General features: G+C 39.6%; 1 protein-coding gene across 1 annotated transcript in view; it reads right to left on the bottom strand.

The window, feature by feature from the left end:
- The window catches only part of LDB3 (LIM domain binding 3), a 76,928-nt gene that overhangs the window by 24,169 nt on the left and 27,439 nt on the right, over window positions 1–25,320 (bottom strand). Inside the window, exons 2-3 of the mRNA XM_009875956.1 lie at window positions 17,897–18,048; window positions 2,785–2,860 (exon numbers count right to left, since the gene is read on the bottom strand). Of these exons, the coding sequence (XP_009874258.1) occupies window positions 2,785–2,860; window positions 17,897–18,048 (228 nt within the window). The remainder of the gene's footprint in view (window positions 1–2,784; window positions 2,861–17,896; window positions 18,049–25,320) is intronic.

A 25,320-nucleotide genomic window follows, 5' to 3' on the forward strand; every position in this document is an offset into this window, starting at 1 on the left:
TCCAGGTTGGACAGAGCCTTGACTGGCCTGATCTACTCGAGAGACATCCCTGCCCACGACAGGGAGGTTGGATTAGATGATCTCTAAGGTCCCTTCCAGCCTATGCCATTCTATGAAATAGGGAAGTAGTGAAACTACAAATCAGTCAAACTTCTATTTCCAGTAATAGCCCTACACCTCAGCTGACATCATACGTGTGGCTGCAGAACCTCAGTCATCAGTAACACTGATCAGCTCAAGAAAGCAAGGTGAGAATGCATGTTACTTGTGGAATGTAGAAAAATTTCTGTCATGGTGAGGAACTCTGGGGTTTTTATACCTTTCCTATATCTTTGCAAAATAATGTACATTTGTTTTTCTAAAACACAAAAAAACCATGACCATAGCAGTCCAAGAAGAAATGCATGCTTGAAAATTAGTGGAAGCTGCAATCAGATCAGTAATACTGTACAAGAGAATTTATAGTTTAAAGTAGACACTTGCACATGCAGATATTTTAGCTAATATTGCCATGCTTTAACCTTGACTCAGAGAAAGGTGAGAAAAATTTCTCCCAACGTTTGAGGACAGTCGTGACTGTCTCGCAATGTTGCTTGTTGCTGTTTTTTGAAATGCGATCAAATTCATTTCATGTGAGCTATCAGAGTCTAAACACTGCCAAGCAGTGATGTGGAGGTGACACTTTCTGCCTGTGTGTCATGGAGTTCTTCATTCCTACAGTGATACTGTTATTAGAGATAATGAAGGGACAAGCAAAGAAACCTTGATTTTTAAAGTATATTTACTGTCACATACCTTACTGCGACATCCCCATACCACTGTTTGTACCAGTAAAGAATGTTAATCTAGATTTTGAGACTTCTCCAATGGTTCAATGCCTTCAATTTCTTCCAAACTGCCCTCAGAGAAGAATTATTCTACAGTTAAAAACTGCTGTTGTCTACTAGTATATACCAGTGACACGAATCTGCAAAGGGCTCCCCACTACAGCACTGTGCCACTACCTCTTCTGCCCTGGGCCAAAGACCCTGCACCAATGACGACCTTTCTGAATACCACTAGACGCCCTGTTTCCCATCTTCTCCTAGATGCCACTCCTCTCCCGCAGAAAGGTTCCAGTAAATTTCTTTTCTAGCTGCAAGTACTGCCTGTAGCCCTTTCAGAACCGGCTGCCCTCCAAGAGCACCGACACACTGAGTGCTTAACATGAAAAAGGGCCGAGTCCTTTGATCCTCATCTCTCTCTGAAGGGTTAAAATATAAAATGTGATGTGACTTTATGGCTTTCGTGCCAAAGACACTTTCAGGACCTTTAAAAAACCCACCTATAGTACGTGGAGTTAACTTTTCAATAGGGTAGATAGTTAAGGGACAAAAATGTTTCGTGTGGTAACCAGCATTGAGTACCTATGGCAAAAAAGTATGGAAGAAATGCACCTAATAGAGAGTCATGAAAATCAGACATATAAAAGCTTTTATGTGCCTGTAGTGGAAGTAGGCAAATTTGTCATAGATGCACAGGTGCTACGGAGGGTTCCAAAACATAGTTGTCAGTCTTGTGTTGTTGAATAACTCTGAAGAGACACATTTACTTTCTGCCTTGAAAACTAACAGCATTCTGTGTAGTTCTTGAGGGAAAATAAGTACTCTCTCCCCTTCCCATCCCTATTACTTTGCTGCTGCAGTCAAATACCAGTCTAACTGCAAGAATGATGGTTTTGTTCTAGGAATTTCATAGGTCTGTTTGGTGACTCTTTGCATGACTTCATCCCATATAACTTCTATAATAAATGGCCAAACAGGTTCATTTAAAACTTGACAAAATAAATTTGAATCAAATTATTCTCCCCAAATGCATCCTCTTCAGTTTGAACGTATTTGCAGTGGTTACAGGAATGATCCCTTCTAACCTCTGAATTTAGAAACCATGATGTTTATATAAATTACTTAAAATTTATCTATGCAAGTCAGAACTGTCAAAACTAGTAGAACATCATCCATGTATTTGGATCTTCAGTGTTCCTTATTTATGCTACATGATAGGGATGAAACTGGAACTCACAGAAGCGATAAAGTTGCAGCAATGGAGATTCTACCTCTGCTCCACCTATCTAAACTGTCAGCAATACAAATGCCCTACCCAGTGCTTGTGCCTAAAGATGTATAGCATCTTTCAGGTATCCTTGCTCTTCCAGATGATGAGTTGCCAGGCACAATCAATGAATGCTTTTGATTCTGATATGAACATTTATTTTATGGAAGACGATCACAGAAACCAAGCCATCCACTTCCTTTGCCATGTGCTGTTATTCATTCAATTGACTTATCCTCTTTATTATTTATTCTCATATCTTTTGAATAATGTGACAAGAATGCAATATGATGCAAGATTTCAAGTGCCTTAATGTCTTTCCAAACCAAGTTGTAGTCTGGATTTGGACACACTAAGGCACAGTAAAATGTTTTTCCCCCAAGAATCTACAAAAGCAAATGAGTATTTTGAGAAGCTGTGGTCACCTTCTGCAGCCCAGATGAAAACAAACTGCTCAGGATGGGTTAGACCAGATCACATCAGAGGACAGTTGGATGCTTTGGTTTGCTAATCAGAAATTAGCAAAATACAGATCACCAATACAGTGCACTATGGCAGTTTTGCTGCCTGTGCATTCATTCAATGTTTACTTATTTGAGGTGGGCAAAAGATGTTTTCTGTAGTAGGTATTTACCTTCGCCACGGTAGATAAAAATGGTATTAACTTCGGCTGAGGAAAAATGTGTCACATACCTTCTGGTGGGGAATTACAGCCCTGGGAGAGTCAATTCTGGGTGCTGTGGTTGAAACTGGCACTGGACGTTTAGATCTAGAGAGCAAAAAAAAGAAAAAAAATAGAGAAAAAGGTTAGCAATCTGGACTCCTATTTTCCAGCTCTAATTTCATGCAAAATGCTCCTTCATCAGGAGTGAAAACTAAGCACAATCTAGATTTTTTCTAGCGATCACAATGTTTCTTCTATATCCTCATTACAAAGGTCTTAAATGTGAGAAAAACTTGGATATAGTTTCACTGAATGATGAAAAGCCACCAGCTCCAGAAGCAGCCTCTGACTTGGGAGATCATCCGTCTTCCAGTACCTTGTGGCAAATTACATTTTCACAAGTGACAATCATCCCTAACTAGATAAATTCAGGTTTGGGCGGCACTCTTGAAAAAGGGACTCAGAAACTCAAAAGATTATTATTTAATCACTTAAACAGTATAGCAACTGCCATAATTTAAACCTTTCTGCAGGAAGAAACATGAGCTTCAGTTCAGACACTTTAGTTCCAAAAGGAGCAGATCACTACCGAATTAACCACGCTCCACTGCAAACGCCTGCCTTTCACCTGAATTTGACAAATATATGCATGTGATCTTTTACAAATAAAAAAAATAAACCACAATAAAATGCTTTCAAAACACGTTTTGCTTTCTCACTGGAACATAACAAAGAGCATATTGTGACCAATGCTAACGGAAGCACTCCAGGATGCTCAGGTAAGTGAAGATGTATTTGTGGGAGATGTATTTGTTGCGAGAACCTGCATAGTACTGAACATGCCCCTGCAACCTTTCCAGTATACATGGGATCATCAGAGAAAACAAAATGAAAAATGTAAAAATAGTCAAAAGAATCAAAATTATCCCAGTGACATTCTATTGCCAACCTACAGATCAGGATTATGCCTGGAACTCCCATCTTTTAAAAGTAAATTTCAAAATTAGGACAGGCAACAAAAATGAAATAAAATACTTAAAAACATAAGTGACTGAGACATTTAGAACTGTTTGCTTTAGACCCTAGATTAATAAGGGAAGACATTACAGACGCTTAGAAAATAATGAAAAAGGGAAATAAAGCTACATTCCTGAACATTAAGTGAAATTGAAAAGACAACACATATAAAATGGATTAAGGCAAACACTTTTTTCCTGGAGTACTTGATTAACCTGAGGTGAAACTCATTGTTGCAAGCCACCATTGAGACTATAAGAACAGCAGGATATCAGAAAGGATTTGATATTTATATTTACAACAACCTCCCCCCCAGCTGCTTTAGATTGGTTAAAAAATAGGTAGCTTTACAGATTCTCATTTTTCCATGGCATAGCTTAAAAGACTGACAGTGGAAGATGGTCTGTGTTTGGGTCATTATTTCCTTACTGAGGGCTGCGCTGCACTTTGCTCTGAAATACTTACCCGTGGCATCGATGAGAGACAGAAAGCTGACCTAGACAAAATCTAGGCTCAGCCAAAAGGGCAACCCCTGCAGTGATACTCAGCTTCCCACTGACTTGCCTGTTTAGCTTTAGCTGCCACACAGAAACTATTTCCATAAGCAGGGGCAAACAAAAAACTAGAAAACAGGAGTAATCCTTACAGGAACTGGAAGATTTTCACATGGAAGATATAGAACTCAGGCTGCTGAAAACAGAGATAATACAATAGATGCCTACCTCACAGTGAGATATCATGAAAATGAGGAGACAATGAAAACTGGCATTTTTTTAAACAAAAGGTAATTAACCGCTGAAATTCACTGACAAAGTAGTCCTGAAACAAGAGGCTTGAAATTTGTAAAAGGCACTAGCATCGATACTTACAGTCAGAATGTATCACAATATACTCCCTAACACGTAATTGTTTGAGAAATATATACATTCAAGTTCTAAGAACAAAAGCTAATCACTAACTGCCTAGAACAAACCTTCCTCAGACAAGTTACTAATCATCTTCCCTCAGGAGCGAGTGCCGAACTCTTCCTCCAACCATTTTAGCTTAAAAAGAGGAAGAATAAATAACAGTTATGAGACAGGCACATGTATCATCAAAGACAGCAAAAAAAAGAGAAAGAAAAAAAGTAAAAGTCAGCTGCAGCCCAGAACACAGAGCTGCTGAAAACTATTTGTGACCATTTATGAACAGACCAAGATTTAGGTGGGGATTCTGATTCTCCTTCCATTGGTGCAATTTCTGGGTGAAGCCGGTTATTTCTGTGAAGTTACGTGGGGGCACCTGGGTGCACTCAGGACCAGAGCTGGGCAGGGCAGGTGTGAAGCGTCCCCTCTGCTGCGCTCGCTGATCACCAGTTTTAGTGCCCAGCACCATAAACATGACCTGTCACATCCAGAGGAGGAGCAAACAGCCACACGCTGCATCTTCCATGCGTAACTGCAAAATACTTGTATCACAGCAAATGAATTTATTTACCAGACTACTCCATCACTTGTATTGTTTACTGTATGCTTATTTTTCCTCTCTTGTTACCTGATCACACAAGATGATGTTCAAAAGCTGTATTTCTTCCATGTTACTGATAAGCTACCTCTGTCATTCACAGTGCTATCCGGCCAAAACTTTTATTTCAAAGTGACTTCAAGGCTTCAAGACGTTACTTTAAAACAATGAGGTTCCTACATAATGCTGCCCTGGATGTTTATAGCATTAATATTTAAAAACAGAATGATGAAGCTTGCTAGATTTAGCAGAGGCTTGCACCAGAGAAAAGGGCAGCAGAGGTGAAGTCAATTTGTGGAATGAAAGTGTACGCACTTAGAGAGTAAAGTGATTATTTACATAAGAGCCATTATTCCTCCAGGAAAAACATCTCCAAATTCAGGGCATTTTTTTTCCTCCCTCTTTTTGCTAGATGAATCCTTGCTAAATCCTGCAGTCTCTCAAGCTTGCTCTTCAAGAGATGATGGTGCTGCTGTAATCATCTGGGTCCAGGTTTACACTTTAATCCATTGATTGCAAAACTATTTTATTACAAACACTCAGGAAGAGCACTTGCTTCGTAGGACTACGAGGAGGATTAAAGTCCATATTTCACAAATTACTCTGATAACTTTAGATTTGATGTTGAAATGTTTCAAGATTGTTTTTCTGAAGCAATTAATTTGATTTCAACTTTTAGACATTTTCTTCTGTATTTTCAAGGTTAAAAATGGAAACAAAACCATCATTTCAAAACAAAAACTCAAGGTAGTTTTAGTGATGACCAAATACAAAATTCTGGCATTTTTAAAATTCTCCTCCTTTCCATAAACACACCTCTCCCCTCTCCCTCAATACTGGTTCTCTTTCTTAATCAAGTTCAGAACCAAGACGGATGCAGTTTTGCAAAGCAGTTCAATTTTGATAGCACTGCTGATACGTGTGTCAAAATTACTACTTGTTCCCACCCACCTAAATATATCTTTAACCAAAGAGCACTTGACTTCAATCCTCATACCTTCACATTCCCAACACAGGTTTGCCAGGAGTGCACTGCATGAGGAGCTGCTGCTTGCCTAAGGAGGGGCTCTGGAAGGGTTCTGTAATGCACCCGCAGTTCAACTCGTCCTCAGGGGAGCACAACACTGCACTTGCAAAGAGGTGACACAATCCAAGAGACAACAGCTCTTTTCCATCTTCATGGGGCTTTTCTGTAATTCCTCTCTTGACCAGCCAGTGTCTATCTTTTCTAATTCTCAGGGAAGCTAAAATCAACATTTCTCACAGTAAGCTTTTGCTTTCATTTTATTACACGAGCACTTAAATCTTGATGAGCATCTCAATAATTGTATCTTAATATTTCAATCATTAGGGGTCAAGTGCATGGAAAGACAATAAAACAGATTAGATTAGGGTTAGAAATGCTTAGGAAACACTTTACATAATTTATCACCTAATTGAAATGGAGTCATTCTGGAGTGAAGCAGGTGAGCATGCAGCAGGACGAAAAACAACAGAGCACATAAAATTGGGCTTCTGAAATATAGATCTGTTTTAATGCTATAATATTCCTGATGATTTGAGAGGGGTAGAGAAGAGATGTAAAAGGGACAGACTAAATATTAGTCATGGTTATCAATTTGAGGTGTCCATTTACTAAGTGCTAAGATAATGCTGTTAGCTAAACCTTCAGCTAAACAGTGAATTAAGTAGCCAAACAGAAGCTTCTTCTTGTTGGTAAGTCTTGCACAGAAAATTTTGAGTCTTGTGACAGCAGGGTTTAATTCTCTAAGCCCTGTCCGGGACATTGGGGAAAAAAAAAAAAAAAAGACGACAAAACCCTGAACACTTCATAGGACCTCAAATACAACTGCAATCACTTTGGGGTTAGGATGAGACCTGCTTCCCCTCTCTCAGGGTATCATTTATGCCTGCAATAAAATTGAAAAGTATTTCCACCAGCAGTTTTGCTCTCTCTCTCTCTCTCTCTCAATGGTGAATGCAAATATTAACATTTGGCTGGGTGATTGATTTGTTAATTATTTCCCTCCACTGTGCTGCACACAGATTGCAAGACAGGCAAGAATGTTCTGCAGACCAAATGTTCATACTCACAACAATGTACAGACACAAATTTCTTGTGTTTAAATGGCACCAACCTAAAGGGAAGTTACTATCCAAAAATATCGGTGAAAGAGAATTTGTTCAGAAGTATGTAATACTGATTTTCCCTTAGATGGGATCTGAGACAGAGGCAGCCACAAACATTATGGGGTAGAAAGGGAAAAGGGGAGAAGCGTGGAGATTTTTGGGGAAGGAAACTGGAGACAATATGCGTAAAGCAGAGATTTTTGAAAAGGAGTATGTATTAAAAAGCAAGTTCTACTCTCCCAGTCTCTCTTTGACCCTTTCTACTTCTATGGCATCCACATAGCGACTGTTGCATCTTCTTAATGCTTCCCCTACCTCCTGCTATGCAAAATCTCTTCTTTCTTGAACTGCCTCCCATTCTGCTCTCCAACCTGTCCTCCTGACTGGAGCAACTGGATGCCGATGTCTACATCTCCTCTTGGTTGACTTGACACCAACCCTAAAACTCCTCCTGTGGGCAAATGGGGAGGCAGTTCCTCGTTGCGTGTGACAGCTCTCCAGAGAGGACTAAGCACAGACACTGAGCACGTGCCTGGCATCCACCCAATGCACAAAGCAAGCTCTACCCTTAACCTCCAAGCAGTATGGACACCTTTTCTTCAGGCAGGTTATTTTTCTTGTTATCCTCTTCTTCCTGTCTTTGCACTATTTTTGAACAATTTTCAAACCTTTCCTTATCCCTACTGAAAACTCAAGTAAGCCATAAATAAGTGTGGGTTCATCCTCAGGAAATTTCACTCAGTTATAGAACTTGTTTATGCTGTCATGGATTGACTTTGTATGTAGAGGTGTATTGCCACCAACACTGTTGAAAAAATACATGAATTTATATCGAATACATAACTTTGTTCCTAAGTAAGAATAGGTAGAGCCTAAGAATTTGAGAACGAGTTTGCTTTAATGATGAACTACGAAATAGATCACTCGGTTATCTACTGTAGCTCACAAAACCCTGCTGACATCACTATATTATCATTCAAATCTCAGAGAGGTTGCTTTGTTTTAAGCTCAAATACAGTATCTTACTGGTTTTGCTTGAGACCATTCATCCATAACCATGATGTTACTTACCTGAACTTTCAAGGCTAATTCAATCCAAATTCACACTTGACTCCAGATTTCATTACAAGAGTTCTACACAGCTTTTCTAGTTAGTCATACTAATTCAATTTGAACGGCAGAGGATTCACAAGTAAAATACATTTTAACTACACCGAAACACAATTCTATGGGAGGGAGGATATGGCTTTGTTTTACCTTCTACTTTTCATATACATGTTTTCTATGGCTGTTAGTGATCAGATAAAAGCATCAGATGTTCCTCTCAAAATTCATTTAAAAATAACAGCAGAAACATTAAGACATTCAAACACTCAAAAATATATGAACAGGCATAGGTTAAAAATAGGAAGACGTTCTTCTCACCTAAATAATAAATTGGCTAAACGCACGATTTGGATTACCTAGCTATAGAGAATGGTGCTACAGAATCAAAACTGTGAGGCTGAAATACAATCAAAATTATCAGAGAGGGATCAAAGCTTAAAGGTGTATAACCCTCAGATACAGTGTCTGATGTGAAATCTCTAAGTTCAGCATAGTTATTTATTATTAATGATTTCATGATTATATTGATTATTTATAATTACAGAGACAAGATAAAAAAGAAATCTTTTTAAGGCAAACATACAAACAATAAATTCATACTTTTTTTAAGTACCGTCAGGCTCCACGGCAGTCCTGCAACATTTGGCTTTTTAAGAGCTTCCTGAAGGGCGAAAGTCACTCAGGTACAGATTTCAGAGCAGCACTGGGGACTGCTGTAGAGCATCACCCTAAAGAGCCAGCTTCACACCCAGGGAACTGCAGCCTAACTTCAAAGATAGGATGATTCACAAAAGAGTAAGATAAAGCTTTGTAACTGCCATCTGAACAACCTCCCAAGGGAAGCGTTGGATTCGCCAACAATTGGACACTTAAGATTCAGCTGAACAGGTCCTGTTTTCCCAAGAAAGGTTGGACCAGATGATCCTTGAGATCCCTCCCAACCTGGTAATCTAAGATCCTGTAAAAACTGCCTTCAGGAGTTCAAGTGTGGCCCAAATCCAAACAGATTTCTAATACTATGCAGATGAAGTCTGTTTTTCCCCTTGTCACTCGACATCTTCTAAAAGCAAAAGCCTAACTCAGGATACTTCAAGCATCCTGACCACAAAGTACTTTAGTTTCCTGAACCTGTTAATGAAGTGCATTTACTTAGCTGATTTTCCTGTAATTCCTCTTACTTGGGATGTGGACCTTACACTGTGCCACATGGCTGCTAGAGCATTTCTAATTGAAATATATGGGAGAGAAAAATTAGCAGACATGGATAATTAGACCTTAACCACACACCACCTCATTTAGGCCTTCACATTTTCTGTTTTCAAGCTAAAGCACTTCAACAAACTTTCCATTAACGCATGAGAGACTTTCAATGGAAACATAACCCTACGTCTGAAGCAGCTAAGTCAAGAAAAGAAGCCAGGACTTGTCAAAAGAATTTGTTTCTTTTTGAGGTGCTCAGGTACTGTTTGACGTTGTCATTACAGAGGCACCACAGGGCCAGCCCTTATCCACTGCTCAGTATTGCCACGATCTGACAGGCGCCAGCCAAGGAGGGCGCAGGCACGAAAAGGTGGCCAAGCCGTGAAGACGCCTGAAAGCCAGGCAAAACAGACCTGGGTGTATCTCTGCAGTCTCTTTAAAAAACAGCAAGAGTTGGTGGTGGAGCCACCACCGATTAAGATTTTTTTAAAAAAAGAATGAGGCCTGACAGCTTTTATAGTGGCTAGTAGGCAAGAATCATCACAGTAAGAAGGATCCAGAACCTCACATGCACAAATAACACATTACAGGATTGACCTAGTAAAGCCCTAGTATTTTACCTGATTGAACAACTCCCCGTTCCGCTTATAAATACTTCACCCTCCATCCCAGTTAGTTTCAAGCGCATTATTTTCATTTTGACATGACTGTGCTTAAGCTGATCAATGTTAATCAATAAGAAAAGGTCCCAGCCCTGATACATTGTGATCTTCCTGTCTACTGTAATGTTCTGGGTAACATATCCACCTCCTCGTTGCAGAATGCAACCAGTAACTGTCCGAATGATTACAACTGTCGTGTATATTCAGTAAATTGTGTCAGCCCATTGACTCTGGTTGAGATGTGCCTGTGATACTCGTCTTAACATCCATGGTGAGTGCAATATAATATATGAAAGGATTCACATGGAGATTATCTTTAGCTCATCCAGAGAATATTTCTCAGCCGCACAAAACTATGATTTTTAATCTCACCTCTAAGCTGCTATTTGAGGGGAAAACAAAGTGATATATGCACTCTGAGAACAGTTCTAATCCCTAAGCAGAATCTTGTTGTAATGAAAACTTCATTGCCCTTTAAAGCCTTGGCACAGTTTCCAGGCTCTTTTCTAAAACTAACAAGGACACTTTATGCAGTGAGTGTAAATAGCAGTCCACTCAATTAAACTGCTCATGTAAGGAATATATTTATATTTATTGCAGTGACTGACGTTGGTATTTTATTTCATTTTCCATGGAAAAAGCTGCTCGTTAATTTTAACTGCATTAAATGTTACTACTCAAGGCCAGTAACTCATGGCCCTGTCCAAACGTTGGTGTGACATCTATTAACAAATGCTGCTGTCCTCTCATATCTGCGTAGAGACAACTGGGTGTGCAGTGGTATTCACCTCTAGCTCACAAGGAGTGAGGGAGGACCACCTCTCTCAGCTCACCGTAGTACATGGCAGCTTCCTTAATCTACTAGTAGGACATATCCTTTTTAATGCTTTAAGGGCACAACATCATCAGAATTTTGGGGAGGAAACACTGGCTACTGGAGGCTGAAGGCTCTCAAAAATTCCAGAGCCACATGTCTAAGCAAAATAAACTAACTAGTATCACGTCACATTCACCATTAGTGTTCCTCTCCTTTTTCTATTAATATGTTTAAAATTTTGAATTTATACACTATGTGATTCATTAAAAACTCTTTGACTGCTGTTTTTCTATCTTTCCAAAGGCAGATTTTGTAATACTTCTCCTGAGGACAGGTACATGCAGTTACTTACAGATTAAGGTGCTCACTGAGTGAATTGTAGAGGGATCCAACACAGACTGTGCACATGGTTACAGATCTCAGTGGTCCAGTCTAGATCATAATTATTCCAGAAATATCTAACACTGCACCAGCTTTGAATTTATTTCTTGCTGATACTTACCCAGTATTATCTCAATTTAACTGTTATATCCTGCTGAGAATCATACTGGCATTTAAACATAATTTCTGTAGAACTCATGGGAATGCACTAAAGGACAGAGCTTAGTATCTTAATTTTTTCTTTTTATATTCTTATTTGTGTTTTTTTAAGTGTCATCTAATTTCAGGCTATATTTCTATAGAAACATGAACATATTTGTACCTGAAAACACGACACAAGTCCATCATTTCTAGTGAAATGTTATCAAATGCAAATGACATATCGCTGTCAACAATAAGGCTAATTTGTTAAAGACTGTTTTCTGACAGGAGGCAGGCATCCATATCCTTAGTCCAGTCTGACATGGTCACAACCATCTCATTTCTGCATCCAGTAATTCAGAGAACCTTACTGGAGTCTTGATGGGGTCCTTGTTCCCTAAACTTTTAAGTGCTGCTATGCTAGCTGTTAAGTCCCAGGTGGGACTCCTGAGTCTAGAAGTGTTGCTGCAGCCTTATCCAAGGAGCAGGCATTTGGTACTGAGCATTCAGCCTCCATAGTTTTAAGATTGCAGTCTGACAGGCAGAGACAAGCAGGACAAGTTTAGTCACTCCAGGAATGGATATACTCACAATGGATATACTCAGGAGATATACTCACAATGCTGAACATGAACACTAGCAAATTATCACTGGCATTAGTGTTCCTTTCAAAAAAAGAAAAAAAAAGAAAAAAAAGTCATATTCATAGAGGCTCAGATTCTACCTCTAGTAAGTAAACAGTCCCTGAATTAAAATATTAGTGTCTGATTAATGTAATGGAATCATTCAAAGAACAGAAAAAAAATACATACCCTGTATTTTCATTTTTTGTCTGTTATTACTAGCCATCTCCTACAATGATTTTAGGAATAGTTTCTGCAGAATAGTGTGAGAACCACTATTGCAGACTGTACTTCCATCAATATTGTTTATATAGTTTTGATTTACTCTTCAACTGCGACGGATACCCTCTTCTAATTCTTCTGAGCAAAAACCTAAATCTGCTCATGATTTAAAATGTGCCCATCAGCAGACCTAAAACATGCACAAAAGCGGTTACACTATTTACAGCTTTAGACAAAAGAAAACAGTTCACAATAACCACTGAATTCCCCTTGCTTGCAGTTTGCTGTCACTACATACTTTATTTATAGCAGGCCTGAAATAAATACTGCAGGATCAGCCATCTTTCGGTGCCGCACACTGAAGGAAAGCTATTAAATATTTACCGTTAAGTCTCTCATAGCTTAGCCTCTGACACTTTCCTTTTCACTAGAGAAAAGGATTATTTAGCTCATAATTTTCCACCAAAAGACAGTCAGTTGTGGCTGTCTGGAAGGGAACGGCAGCATCCTTGGCATTGCCTGGGAGGGGGAGCTTGTGTCAACGCACGCCAGGCACAGAGAAGTCTGCACCTCCCCTGCTCCTCTCCAGCAGTGGCAGCACAGGGTGACGCCAAGGCAGGAGTCTTAGAGTGTCACTAGAATGTTTGTGACAGCAAAATGAGGCACACTCATGTTACAGCACTTTCCAAAACTAAGCCACTACATTTGGCGAATCCTTTCCAAGGAGGCTGATCAGATTCCCTAAGTGAAGATCAAATGAATGTTGTGAATGCTCCAGTGAAACTTGTTGACCAATACCATGCTCCCGTGCATTGCATTTAAAAAAGATGACCATTTGTATAAAATAAAAATAGGCTTTGAGTCTATTTTCACCTGTGAACTGAGCACTGCAGACAATAAGATCACGGCCTAGTGTGTGCAGGAAAGCCAGCCAGTTAAAGATGAACTTTGACTGGCCCAGAATTGAAATGCCTGGGGGCAGCTGTGTCGCTCAGGTAACTGATTAGAAACTGATACTGAAAAATGGCTTAAACTCCAGGAAGTCACAAAGATTATAAAACAAAGCAATGTCTTCTTCCACCACAACCCAGGTTGTTACAGAGTATGATCACAGCTTTCCATAGCGTTGTCTAGCTCTGTATAAGCACCTAAAGTTGTAGAACACTGCCTTGTTTGCCTGAATCCCATCATGCCTCATGGAGTTCTGCTGGGTAACTGTGCATGGTGCCGAAGAAATTTCTTTTCTTCTGCTTTCACTGCATCTCTCTTCTTCAGCACAAGAGAATCCACTTCCTAGAAGGAAGCAGACCTGATCTGGAGGGTCCCATACCTTTCCACACCACTGGATCCCACGTCTCTTTCTGCAGATACTTCAGCCCCCTGCCACTTGCCTGCCCACATCCTTTAACTTCCCCAAAGCAGCCCGGGGAGGGACGCTGCAGGCTCTGGAGAACTAAGCAGCCAGACATTGAAAATGAGCAGTCAGAAAATGCAGTGTTGCACTCAAGCCAAGACAAGTTCTGGCTGCCTGATCAATCTCCATCCTAATTTTGAGATTGCACGTGAAAACATAGCATGGACAACATGGTAAGAACAAATTTAACAGGGAGTTCAGGGAAGGAAGCTGTCAGAAAAAAACCTCGACATCCACAAATTCCTGAACCCACAATGGGATGTCTACGTGGCTGAGACATGCAGGATTCCACTGAGGAGAGTACTGTGCACTAGATGCTCACTGAAGTGCTATGTTAGTGTGCCTTGAAGAGTACAGATTGATGGCACTCAAAGAAAAAATGAAGTTATATACTAGAGAAGTGCAGACTCTTACTATATAGGCAGGCAAGTACAAATGGGCACTCTTAATGCTTCTTTTCTGCTACGCGTGATGTCTTGCAATTTGATGTCCCGCACAAGTGCTGTCACTATGTACAGCTGTTCTTGACAGCCAAAGAAAAAATAACCAGTTCCCCACTCGGAAAAAGAAACCCCATGGGGAACTTAGGTGTGACAATAAAAGTGAGTAACAGCAAACACTGTCTCAAACTGTCATGTTGTAAACAATGCTCATGAAAACTTCATGGCCAGGATCAATAAAAGGAAAGGCCATTGCTCTTGAGAGCCAAGAGCCACTGGAAAAATAAAAAGCTTTTGGTCTCAGAGTGTTTATGTCTAGATTATGCATTCCACTGATTCTTCCATGGCCTTACAGACCAGCGAGTTCACTTCTACTTCCAGCGCTGCAGCAGCGAAATCAAGCCACAGATTGCCTGGTAACACATTCCACGACCTTGAAACCTATTCCTTAGAGCCATGTGACTACATCACATAAATGTCCAAGACCACCAGAATCTAGGGCTTAAGCTGTCCCATCACAACAGTCAGTTTCCTAACGCACATACATGCCTCTTCCATTTGAAAGGATTTCCAGTACCTCCAAACTTTTATGCAAATCAGATAACTGAGTGTACCCATCTCTATGATCTTTATGGAAACTAGCTTTGTTTTTCCATAGCAGTAGAACACTCCAGTGTCACTGCTGTAAGCCATGTCTAAGAAAGTAAAAATGATCTCTCAGCACAGTCATTTTCCTCGTAACTAAGTCCCAGGAGATTTTGCCTTTCTCCTGTTTTGCTCTTATTTGGTTGAAAGTTACTATCACTAGTGACTGCTCCCGTATTTTTCATTTTAACTATTCTCACCAATACCATCTCTGTAAAATCATTTTTCTTGGAAAAAAAGAGTATATTTCATTGTAAATTTTAGGCAGGTGACAATCTTTTTGTACTTAGGTAAATTAACCCCTTTGTGACTAGGAAAAACGATTTTTCAAGGTCTGTCATACTGAAGAAGAGATTCTATGAATTGTATAAGTTTAGAGCAAAAGCATAATATGTGAAGGTTCTCACGTGCTAACAAAGAAGCTGTCTGACCTATCTGTACTTAATAATATTTCATATCACTTTATGCCAGTTTTCTTCTTTTCAAAATGGATCTCAACTATCTACCTCTATTATCTATGCAAGCATATTTCAGTCTGTGGAACACTCTTACTGCTTACTTTGGCTGTTCGTTATCCATGTAAGTTGATTATCTGAATCACATACTATGGTTTTGCAACCAAGGGACAAGGCAAGCCTTAATAAAATAAAAGAAACAACAGACAGAGCAAGAAAACAATAAATAAGGAGACTTCCATCAGAATTATGTGGACAAAGAATAATGTATACAATAAGTAAAGCTTTAGCAATCTGAAAATACTTTAAGAAAGAATAACAATTACTTAAAGCACTAAAAAATAAATAAGCTGTCCTGGATGCTGTAAAACACTTTTTTTTCCCCATGATGTGGTCACTAGAGTTCTGGTGTTGTAATTTAGACGTCAGCAAGTACAAAAGTAGAATTACTCACATGAAATATTCCTGCCAACATTTGATAAAAATTACTGTTTTAGGTCACTTGCATCTGTGATACTTATTAGGATAATCTATTTTTGTTAGCCACAGATTTTGGAAGTGATGGTTTGTAGTTTTAAATTCCGGGCCATAGAACCAGTCACTGGACCACTTTTCAGATCCAATATTCAGGAAAATTAACTCCGAATGTGCAACAAGACAAAGCACAATAAGAAACACTTTCCTTCAATACAAAAACATGAGGTTGCAATAGAAAAGCAGTCACGAGTTCTAAAATAAATTATCAGAAACTATTTTGCTTAATTTTCAAATACAATATAATCCAGAACATTGTAAATCTTCTAAAAAATATATCATACATATATTCATAACATTGCTAGCATTCATTAGAATGAAACAAAAAAGAAGCTGGAGTGGGCCATAGGGTGAGACTTCAACTACACGCATCAAGATAATGGCCCATGTTCCCTCCGACAGTTTTGGAAGACCATTTTCTGCTGGCTTCTGATATAAAGCCCATTTCAGTACATTTAGCATTAGGCTCCTGGTCTCTTTAACTTTGGCTGAAAATCTTGCCTAAGCATACTAGAAGCACACATGCTCATCATACAAGGTGGCAGAAATCGTTCCATGCATCTCTTTACCTTCCTTGCATTCACTGAAACACCTAGGCCACACCCTTTGAGAAAATCTCAAAGAATTTTCTTTTAGAAAATCTCAAGGATTTTTCTTTCAGAAAATACAGAGCATCTGAAAACGTTAAGCACTTGAAATCAAGCATTTTTTTCCAGGATATATACAGGTTATACATTTCCAGGAAATACATAAACCTACTGAATGCTCTCACAGAAGCTAACACACACACTGCAAGTTTGTGCACTTAGTTTATGAGTTATCTGGAACACCCCCTTAAAGACAAAGATAGGAGTTACAAAGCAATGTGGGAAATTCAGCCCTACATTTTGCTTTAGAGTACCCTGCTCTGTCTGGCAAACCTGAGCTAAAGGTCTTTTCCCCTTAGTTGTTCCTGACACTGCTTAGCTCTACCGCACATCTACGTATGAGATTTTTCTGGTATATTCTCAGAAATTGTATTTCTACATTACAACTTGCTTTCTGCACCAGTCTTTGCCTAGGCTATGTAAAAATTATCTTCTCCATGGCACAATAAAAAGAGCAATTACTTTCCTTTATATAATTATGAAGCTTTAAATATTAATGTAGCTATTACAGAAAATCTCTGTGCCAGGTTATCTGACTCGACAGCAAGTTTCCTTGGAAGCAACATTAACCAGGAAAAATAGAGACCTGTTATATGAAGAGATTCTGCTTTCTGAATGGTAAGACAATTTTAACACATCTCTGTGAGAAAGTCTGCCCTCTCCGTGTTCTACTGACCTCCTCTCCTGCCCTCAGGCTGCACTTCTTTTTATTCTGTCAGATGCAGAGAGGCCACTTGCAAACTCACAGGTGTCAGATCACTAATACAAATTCTCAGCTTGCAGTGATTATTCACTCTGTGAATGACAGGTTCCTCCCACGCACTCATAACACTCATTATGATGGGCATTTCTGGAACGATTGCTCATAAATTAACCAAAGCTGTGTGCTGTCCACATGGGAATAAGCAAAAGAAACATCACTGTTGGATTTTTTAACAGAAGCTTGAATGGATATGTGATTCCACCTGTATTCAACACGCTAAATTCATCACAGATACTCAATATATCAACCATGTTGATTTCGACAAGAATCTGTCCTGATTTCTACAAGACTCAGAGCAGATTTTGGCTTTCCATCTCTAACCTGTGCCATGAACACTTCAAAGAAGTCTAACAGATAGAGATAAAACACTTATATCCCTTAGCCACGAGTTTCACAGGATGCCCTTAGGAATGCAAAGACTTCAACTTTTATCAACATACTTCTGGAGAGTGAGGCTCAAGTTGTGGCTGGCTGACTTGATCTTGTTCTGGGCCTCTAAGTGGGTCATGCTGTCAGTGTTGACTCCATCAATGGCTACCACAAGGTCCCCTTGGTTCATCTGCGACTGCGCTGCCTTGCTGCCAGGGGTGATCTGTGATGGGGAACAAAGAAAAGAGTCACACCAGGGTAAGTCATTCGGTACACAAAGTCCTTACAGAGGAGTAGCCCAGAATTATAATTATGAATAGATAGAGCAAGAACTATTGTAATAGATACAACACTGGCTGTATTTATTATAATATGGTTGTAACAACAAAATTTATGGAAATTAAACAAACTTGAAGTTGACTCATGTTTCTACAAAGGTCCAGGACAACATCTACTTGCCATTGCTTCCATTCTGAGAGGTTAAACCCAATGTATTGCTTCCCTTAGTACACATCAGCTACTCCTTAAGGGGATAATTATCACTATTTATATTGGAGTAGTATATAGAGACATTACTCAGAAGCGGAAAACTAATGAACCACCATCTATTGCATGATTTTATTGTATTTTTCCTTCTAAAAGCCATTTTTCCCAAATTAACTCATTTTATTGAGTGGACAGAAAATGAATGTGTGTGAGGAGTGTTGGGGATGCTTTGATTCTTTTATAGTGATTTTTACAGGAAATCATTCTGCTTAACCTCATGCACATACAACTATTGCTCCATCACCAAGACAGATTACTATGTACCTGAGATGAACTCCTCAACCTGTTAGAGCTGACACCCCAAAGACAGACCAGCACTTGTAGAAGCAAGAAGCCACAACACTTCAACTACAAACCCAACTGCTGAGACAACAGTTCAGAAATTCTGGTTGTTCACTAAGGCATCACATTTTGTTAGCCCCAGAAGCTTTCTAAATTGCACCTTCTCCAAACGGATGGTATCCTGACCTCAGTTTTACACAGTCCCCTCGTCTTGAATCTGGGTGACATTGATATCGTACAGCTCCTTATGAAACTTGACTCTGTCAGGGTACTCCAGCAAAAGCAGAAAAGTCTTGAAATAGAATCAGCGAGGAAAATTTTAGCAAGAACATCAGAGCTGCCCTCTGCTTTCAGCACTCAGGACTTAAGGGGTATGGACACAGGCTATAGGTTTTTGGTCTTATTTTTAGGTACTCACTTCCTTATGTTCCTCACTTCTAAGAAAATCCAAGGATAATCTAAATTACTACAACAGAGGTTCCATTCAAAAACTCTGTTCCTTCAGCACAATGAACATAAAAGAAAGATGGGTTTGATTATGAGCCAGAATTACCCTGTGAATTCAGCCATGCTGAAACCATGAAGTTTAATTCCTAAGCAAACCAAAACCCAGCACAAATCCAAACGCTCTCCCTCATCAAGTGTGAAATTGAATTCTTTAACCTGTCTTCCCTAATATGACCTCAAAACACCTAAAAATACATGCATGCTCAAAACACGAAAGTCCTTGCAAAACAATTCCCTAGACTAAAACCTCGTATCCTTCCACTGGCAACAATGAAGAAGAAAAAATAAAACCAGAACCTTTCCTAACATGCTGTTAAAGGCGCTCAATAGTGAGCCCAGCAGCCTAACTGACTGTAGTTTGACAGCGGGAGTTGTCAATTTACTAGTACACGAGCTCCAGTATCAGGGTGCTAGAAGACAGCACCTTAAATACCCAGACACTCTACTTAAAAACAGAGATTCCTTTGGAATTAGGCACCGTAAATAAGATCCTAGCACTGATGTGACAGGAAGAGACAGCTTTCTATACCTCTTCATCAGAGGTAAAAGCAGTAAGGGTGCTGTTTCCTGAGCGAAGAGCAGCTACGGACATAATGTTCTCGCGGAGAGCAGAGGTAACTGATAACAGCAGTGCCACTCCCTGATGTTTTCCTGGTGTTAAGGAACTGAGGGGTGAGGCAAATACTTCATGATAGTTTCAATGATGGAGTTTTATTCTGCAGTCTTAACGCACTCTCGTAGAAAGATATTAGCAGAACCAAGAGATTCATATTACATGCACAGTTTTTCTAACCTGTTACGCAAGCATTAGCTGCTATGCATTTCTTGACTTGCACTGTGCAGAATACACAGAATCCAGAAGCCAGGAAAGCATGTGGGTTAGTTGCATAGCCACGTGTACTTGTGTAGTTACTGAAAGACCCTTCCCTGCTCAGTCCCCAAAATACATCAAGAAACAGAATCTGCCATAAAATGAGAGGTCAGGAAAAGGTAAAATGTGAATCAAAGCCAAACATAGATAAAAGAGACTTGAATTCATCAAGGAGGACACTTAAATCATTCTCAATTTACCCTTTTCTCTGTTAAATAAACTATTTGCCAGTCAGGCAGACAACAAGACTTGAGTCTTCTTAATAAAGATTTTTTAATAACTAATCTTCACACATCACTTTTCTAAGATACCACTTTTTACCTCCCCATGAAATGTTCTTGACACAAAACATTAACTGTATGATGCTGATACTTCCAGTCTCCAGGCAACTCGTTCCAAACGTGGGGAACTCTCCCTTCTGCTCTTCAAGAAGACTAATTTTGAAACATCAACCCAGTTACTGAAAGACAAATGCCTGACCTAATTTGGGAATTCTTACTTAACAAATACAACTCTACTTGCGCTCCTCAGTGACACTTCAAACAAAATAAGCTCAGAGAAGCACACCTTCCACAGAAAAGATGGGTCTAGTTTATCACAGCTGTAACATACTGACTTCCCCCTCAATTTCTCTGATTTCTGCTTTTTGCAGCCACAAATTTAAATGTTATACCTTAAAATAAAGATAGAGCAGGTAACCACAACTGTCCTAGAATTAAGAGTCAAATTTAGAGGAGGTTAGTTATAACTAGTGATTTCACTTACTCTAAGGGCTATTTCCTGCCTAACACTTTTAGAAAACTTCACCTAAATGAAAAACATTTTAATCAGAAGAATCTATCAAACAAAGTCCTGGGTAATTTTGAATTTGGGATTTAAATGAATTCCTAACCATGGCCATTGCAACATCCTTTCTGAGGCAAAGAGCCACAGCAGAACAGTACTGTGAAAGAAAAGGCAACGGCCTCAGTCATAGCTTACCAGCCAGTGTTCCTTTATTTGAAAAAGAAACAAAAGAGATTTGTAGTCATCTCTTCAGCTAAGTACAACGATTACAAATTCTGGGCTGGATTCCTTCATATAGTTCTACCTTTCCAATTTCCATTTCAGGAGCCAATACTCCATTGATGTCACTTCACCTTTAAAACTCAGCTTATCCTAGCTTCAAAGACAGTAAAACTCACACGCATAAAAGATGGATCTACTTTAATGTATCTCTAATTCAGAACCACACGAAGTCTCAGGAAAGAATTGCTTCTGCCCAGAGTCTTTCCACTGGCAAAAGCCATGCTATGTAGATTGTTTGGTTCTGTAGATCTTTATACAGAAAGTATTATTAAGTTCTGGAAGCATAATCTGTATAAAATATTCAAATCAAAGTACAAAATCATATCTATTTTTGTGAGAAGCTAATAGGCTTCTCTGTGAGACTTTCAAGTGAAGCCATAGCATGCACGCAGAGCAGACATTGAGAACAGTCGGTAATTGTTGGGGACAAGAGCCCAGTGTACAGATGGGGATATAGGGCAGCCAGATCTGAAGTGTCAAGGCACATTCAAGACTATCTTGTTCCCGTTTTTAAAGATTCAGCAGAAAGGAATGGAATGCAAAGTGTTTATCTGCTGGGGCTTTCCTTTGAAAATTCATCTCTGATATACTAAACATTTACTACATACAATCACAGAGAAGATGTCACTGTGTCTCTGTGAAATCTTCAGGGATTATTTTCTATTTAAAAAGTTTTTTTAAAAAATGTTTTCAAATGAAGCATGAATGTTAATAACTCTTGGATTTAGACTGCAAATTTAGATCTAGCTTGCTCTCATCTCAGCTTCTATGAACACAAGTAACAAAATTGGAAAAAATATAGTATTCTCTAGGTCAAATAAGTATTTTTCAAATTGACCACCATTTTTTTTCTTCTTAAAACATCTCTAGGAAAGATCTAGAGAGAACTATTCCAGAGAATATTTGTAGTATCCTTAACTCAGTCTGGATGACAACATAGCTTTCAGATGCTAGGTATTTCAAACGCCTTTATTTATGGCTACAGTGAGACCTTCACCAGAGACTCAAGGTATAACCATTTCTATCAATTGACTTACAGAATCCAAGCCAGGGTATCACTGACAGATCTATTTTAATAATATTTCTTTAGCACCCTAAGCACAGACTTCACCTTGCAAAACCAAGCATCTTTCACCTCTCTCTGAAAAGCAGAGGAACACTTGCTACTTCAAAGATGTGAATTTTCAGCCCTCACAAATTTCCTACCAGGCAGACATCTGACTTCCAACACTCCCAGCTCAAAGCAAGTGGGCAGGCTGGAAGTACCACACGTTGCTTTCAGTGCCCTACAGAAAATTCTTACTACGCACTGCTGTGAGCAGATCTATACAGTGGGTGAATACATAGTACGACAGTGACAGCTGTGCCCTATAAAAAAGCCTGCCCTGGGTTCAGAGTGAATACTACTTCGAAGGAGCTCTGGGAGGCAGCGTACAAAGTGCAGCTGCTGCCCCACCTGGAGAGCAGCATGTGTTCCCATTCAAGCCCCCTCAGCTACACTCCAGAGAGGGAGAGACAGGGATCAGGCAGCTTTTGAGTGGCTGACTGTTACAATACTAATGGGAATGCTTATATTAACAGATGGATGGACACAGTTTTCCTGCCCCGAGGAATTCCTAATTTACAAGGCAGATAAAAACCCATAGGGAGGCCTATACAGCTGAGAAGGTGCTAATATGGCAGCTTGCTCCATTAGCCAGGGCCTCTTCTTTTTCCAGGACCTGAGCTATGCCTGACCCCCTCCTGACCCACAGCTCCAAATCAACAAGCTCTATTCTTCAATTCTCATGTAAGAAGAGCACTGCAAAGAATCAAGTTTGTGCTAGCTCTAGAAATATGTTTAAGCACTGGGAATGAATACTCTATCCTCTTCAGGTTGTCTGGAACAGAAGAAAATATTAAAAGATGTTCCTTTCCATAGTCAGAAAAGCTAGAAATCAGAGACTGGACACAAGCTATCAGTTACCAGAGACTATAATCTACTCTTAGAAGAAAAGGAATGGGCAGGTGCTAAGGATCATTAGAAAATATGTTTCCTTTATGGAGAAAACAGCATTTCAACCTCTCTCTGTTAAATTTTTGCGAGTTTTTGTACAGATGCTTCCAACAAACCTTCAGACGCTTTCTAAGCATTGAAGCTCATGTTGCCTGGGAGCGGCAGCAAAACTTCATTTTAGACGCAGAAGCACAACCTACTGAAAGGAGGATAGACAGGCTTTGAAATCCCACTGCAGAACACTTACACTGAACTGGTGAATGCCCACATGAATCCAAGTAGTTATCTCTGGACTGGAGACATCAGTTCCCCTCCCACTGCAAACAAGTCTTTTGAGGAAATTTTTATTTCCTAACTAAGCCACTTTCCATCCCTGTCCCCACAATGAATGTGTATACAGTTCCAAAGGGAAAATCATGGATTTTCTTGGAAAATAGAAGAAAATTCCAGACGAGAAATGCAATAAAGGAATAAAACACACTGTGATAAGTCATGAGGCAGAAATTCACCATTTCATCTGATGCCCTGCCAGAAGGCATAAAACACGAACAAAGAAAGTAACAGCCTAGATAACCTTTGTCATAGAGCAAGCATCTCACAGTCTTTGATGACGGCATTTATACCTTTCAGTGTCAGACAGAATAGCTGAGCAAGACCGATAAACATAAAGACAGAGAATGTAGGAAACTGGAAATAAAAGGCCTTACGTGTATCACTAACCAAACATAAAGAAAATTCCTGTTCTTCAGCTACCATTTTCCTGAAGAACATCTCGCTGCTTTCAATTTACTGCCAGGCTTTACCTCTTTTTTTTCCTTTCTGCTTAACAAGACAACAAAATCTGCCTTAAATGAACACTCATATGCAAAATATGCCACTGACACCTTGAAGAGCTTCCATTTATATTAAACAGAGCTGAGCTGGCAAGCTGCACAGGCACTCTGAAGTGGCCTCTCAGGCTATGCTTCATCTATAGTTAGGAAGGAAGATTACAATACATGAGAGAACACCCAAAATAGCTTTAATCTACCTCTCTTGGGTACCAGGAGCCACGATGTCACAACAGCACAGAGATTTTTTTGTGGGGCAGCCCCTCAGGCGCTTACAGTTTAGGACACTCTGTGCTGAAATCTGTACTGCGAGAGCAGAAGGGCTATTAGCACTTGGAGCTACCCAGCTTACCTCAGTCTCGGGTGTGCCAGGTCACGCTGGAGCAATACCATCTCGATTAACATCAGAAATTTTCCTTCTACTTAATGCCTTTAGAGGCTGCCGTTCATGCACAATATATAGGCTCTTCGAGAGAAAAGAGAGACAGCTAGGCTTTCTTGCCAAGCTCAGCAGATCCAGGTGATGAAAATAAGCCAAATGTAAAAGATTTTCAGCTGGGAAACAAAAGGAAGCACATAGGCAATGCTTAGTGGATTGCCCTAGGCAAGGCTTGGGGGCATCTTATGAGAGTGTGAATGTTCCTGTCCCTGGTTGGAAGGAAGATCACTCCGTTCCCTGCCTCAACTTAACATTATCTGGTTGAAAAATGCTCAATCCTTTGTTAAAAAATAAAGGAAATATTTTGGAGTTTGCAGCTTAGCCTGTTAGAAGAATGACTCATTTATATACACCAACTGTACAGATAATAATAAAAACGTGGATGTGGCTTTTTCATAGGATGTGTTGGCAGATATAGAAGACTATGAAGCTCTCTAAATTTTCTATGGTATGACTAATAGCAATCTCTCTTCTCCCAATCTTCATCCAAAAATAGCTGTTAGATCTATTCAGTCTATTCTCAGTTAGCATCACATACTGTGCCAAGATAGCGTGTGCTATGTATCTTGCAGAAATGAAATGGAAGCAGGGCTGTGAGTCACACCGTAATAAATGCTGATTGTTTTGTTATGACAACAGCTTTTAGGGAACAAGTGCCCAAGTTCGTCTTTGGTATCAAATAGTTTAATAACCTTAATGAAAATCAAAACTGAGAATGTAAGTGAGGTACTGATCCTCAGTATTCCGGCAGCCTTGTGTGTGTGAGCAGTTCTGCCAACAGTTCTGCCAACTTCCACAGGTCAACTCCCTGCAGCAAAGCTACACGCAGCTCGTAAGTGCTTGAAGGATCAGAACTGCCAAGTTTCTTCAAAGGTTCGCCTTCCTCTTCCTTACTTCTTTTTTTCAAATTTTAATTAAAGCAGTTTTATAAGGTGAGTGGTTTCTTTGTGTTTCAG

This window comes from Apaloderma vittatum, unplaced genomic scaffold (assembly GCF_000703405.1).
Source record: "Apaloderma vittatum isolate BGI_N311 unplaced genomic scaffold, ASM70340v1 scaffold10779, whole genome shotgun sequence".
NCBI lineage: Eukaryota > Metazoa > Chordata > Aves > Trogoniformes > Trogonidae > Apaloderma > Apaloderma vittatum.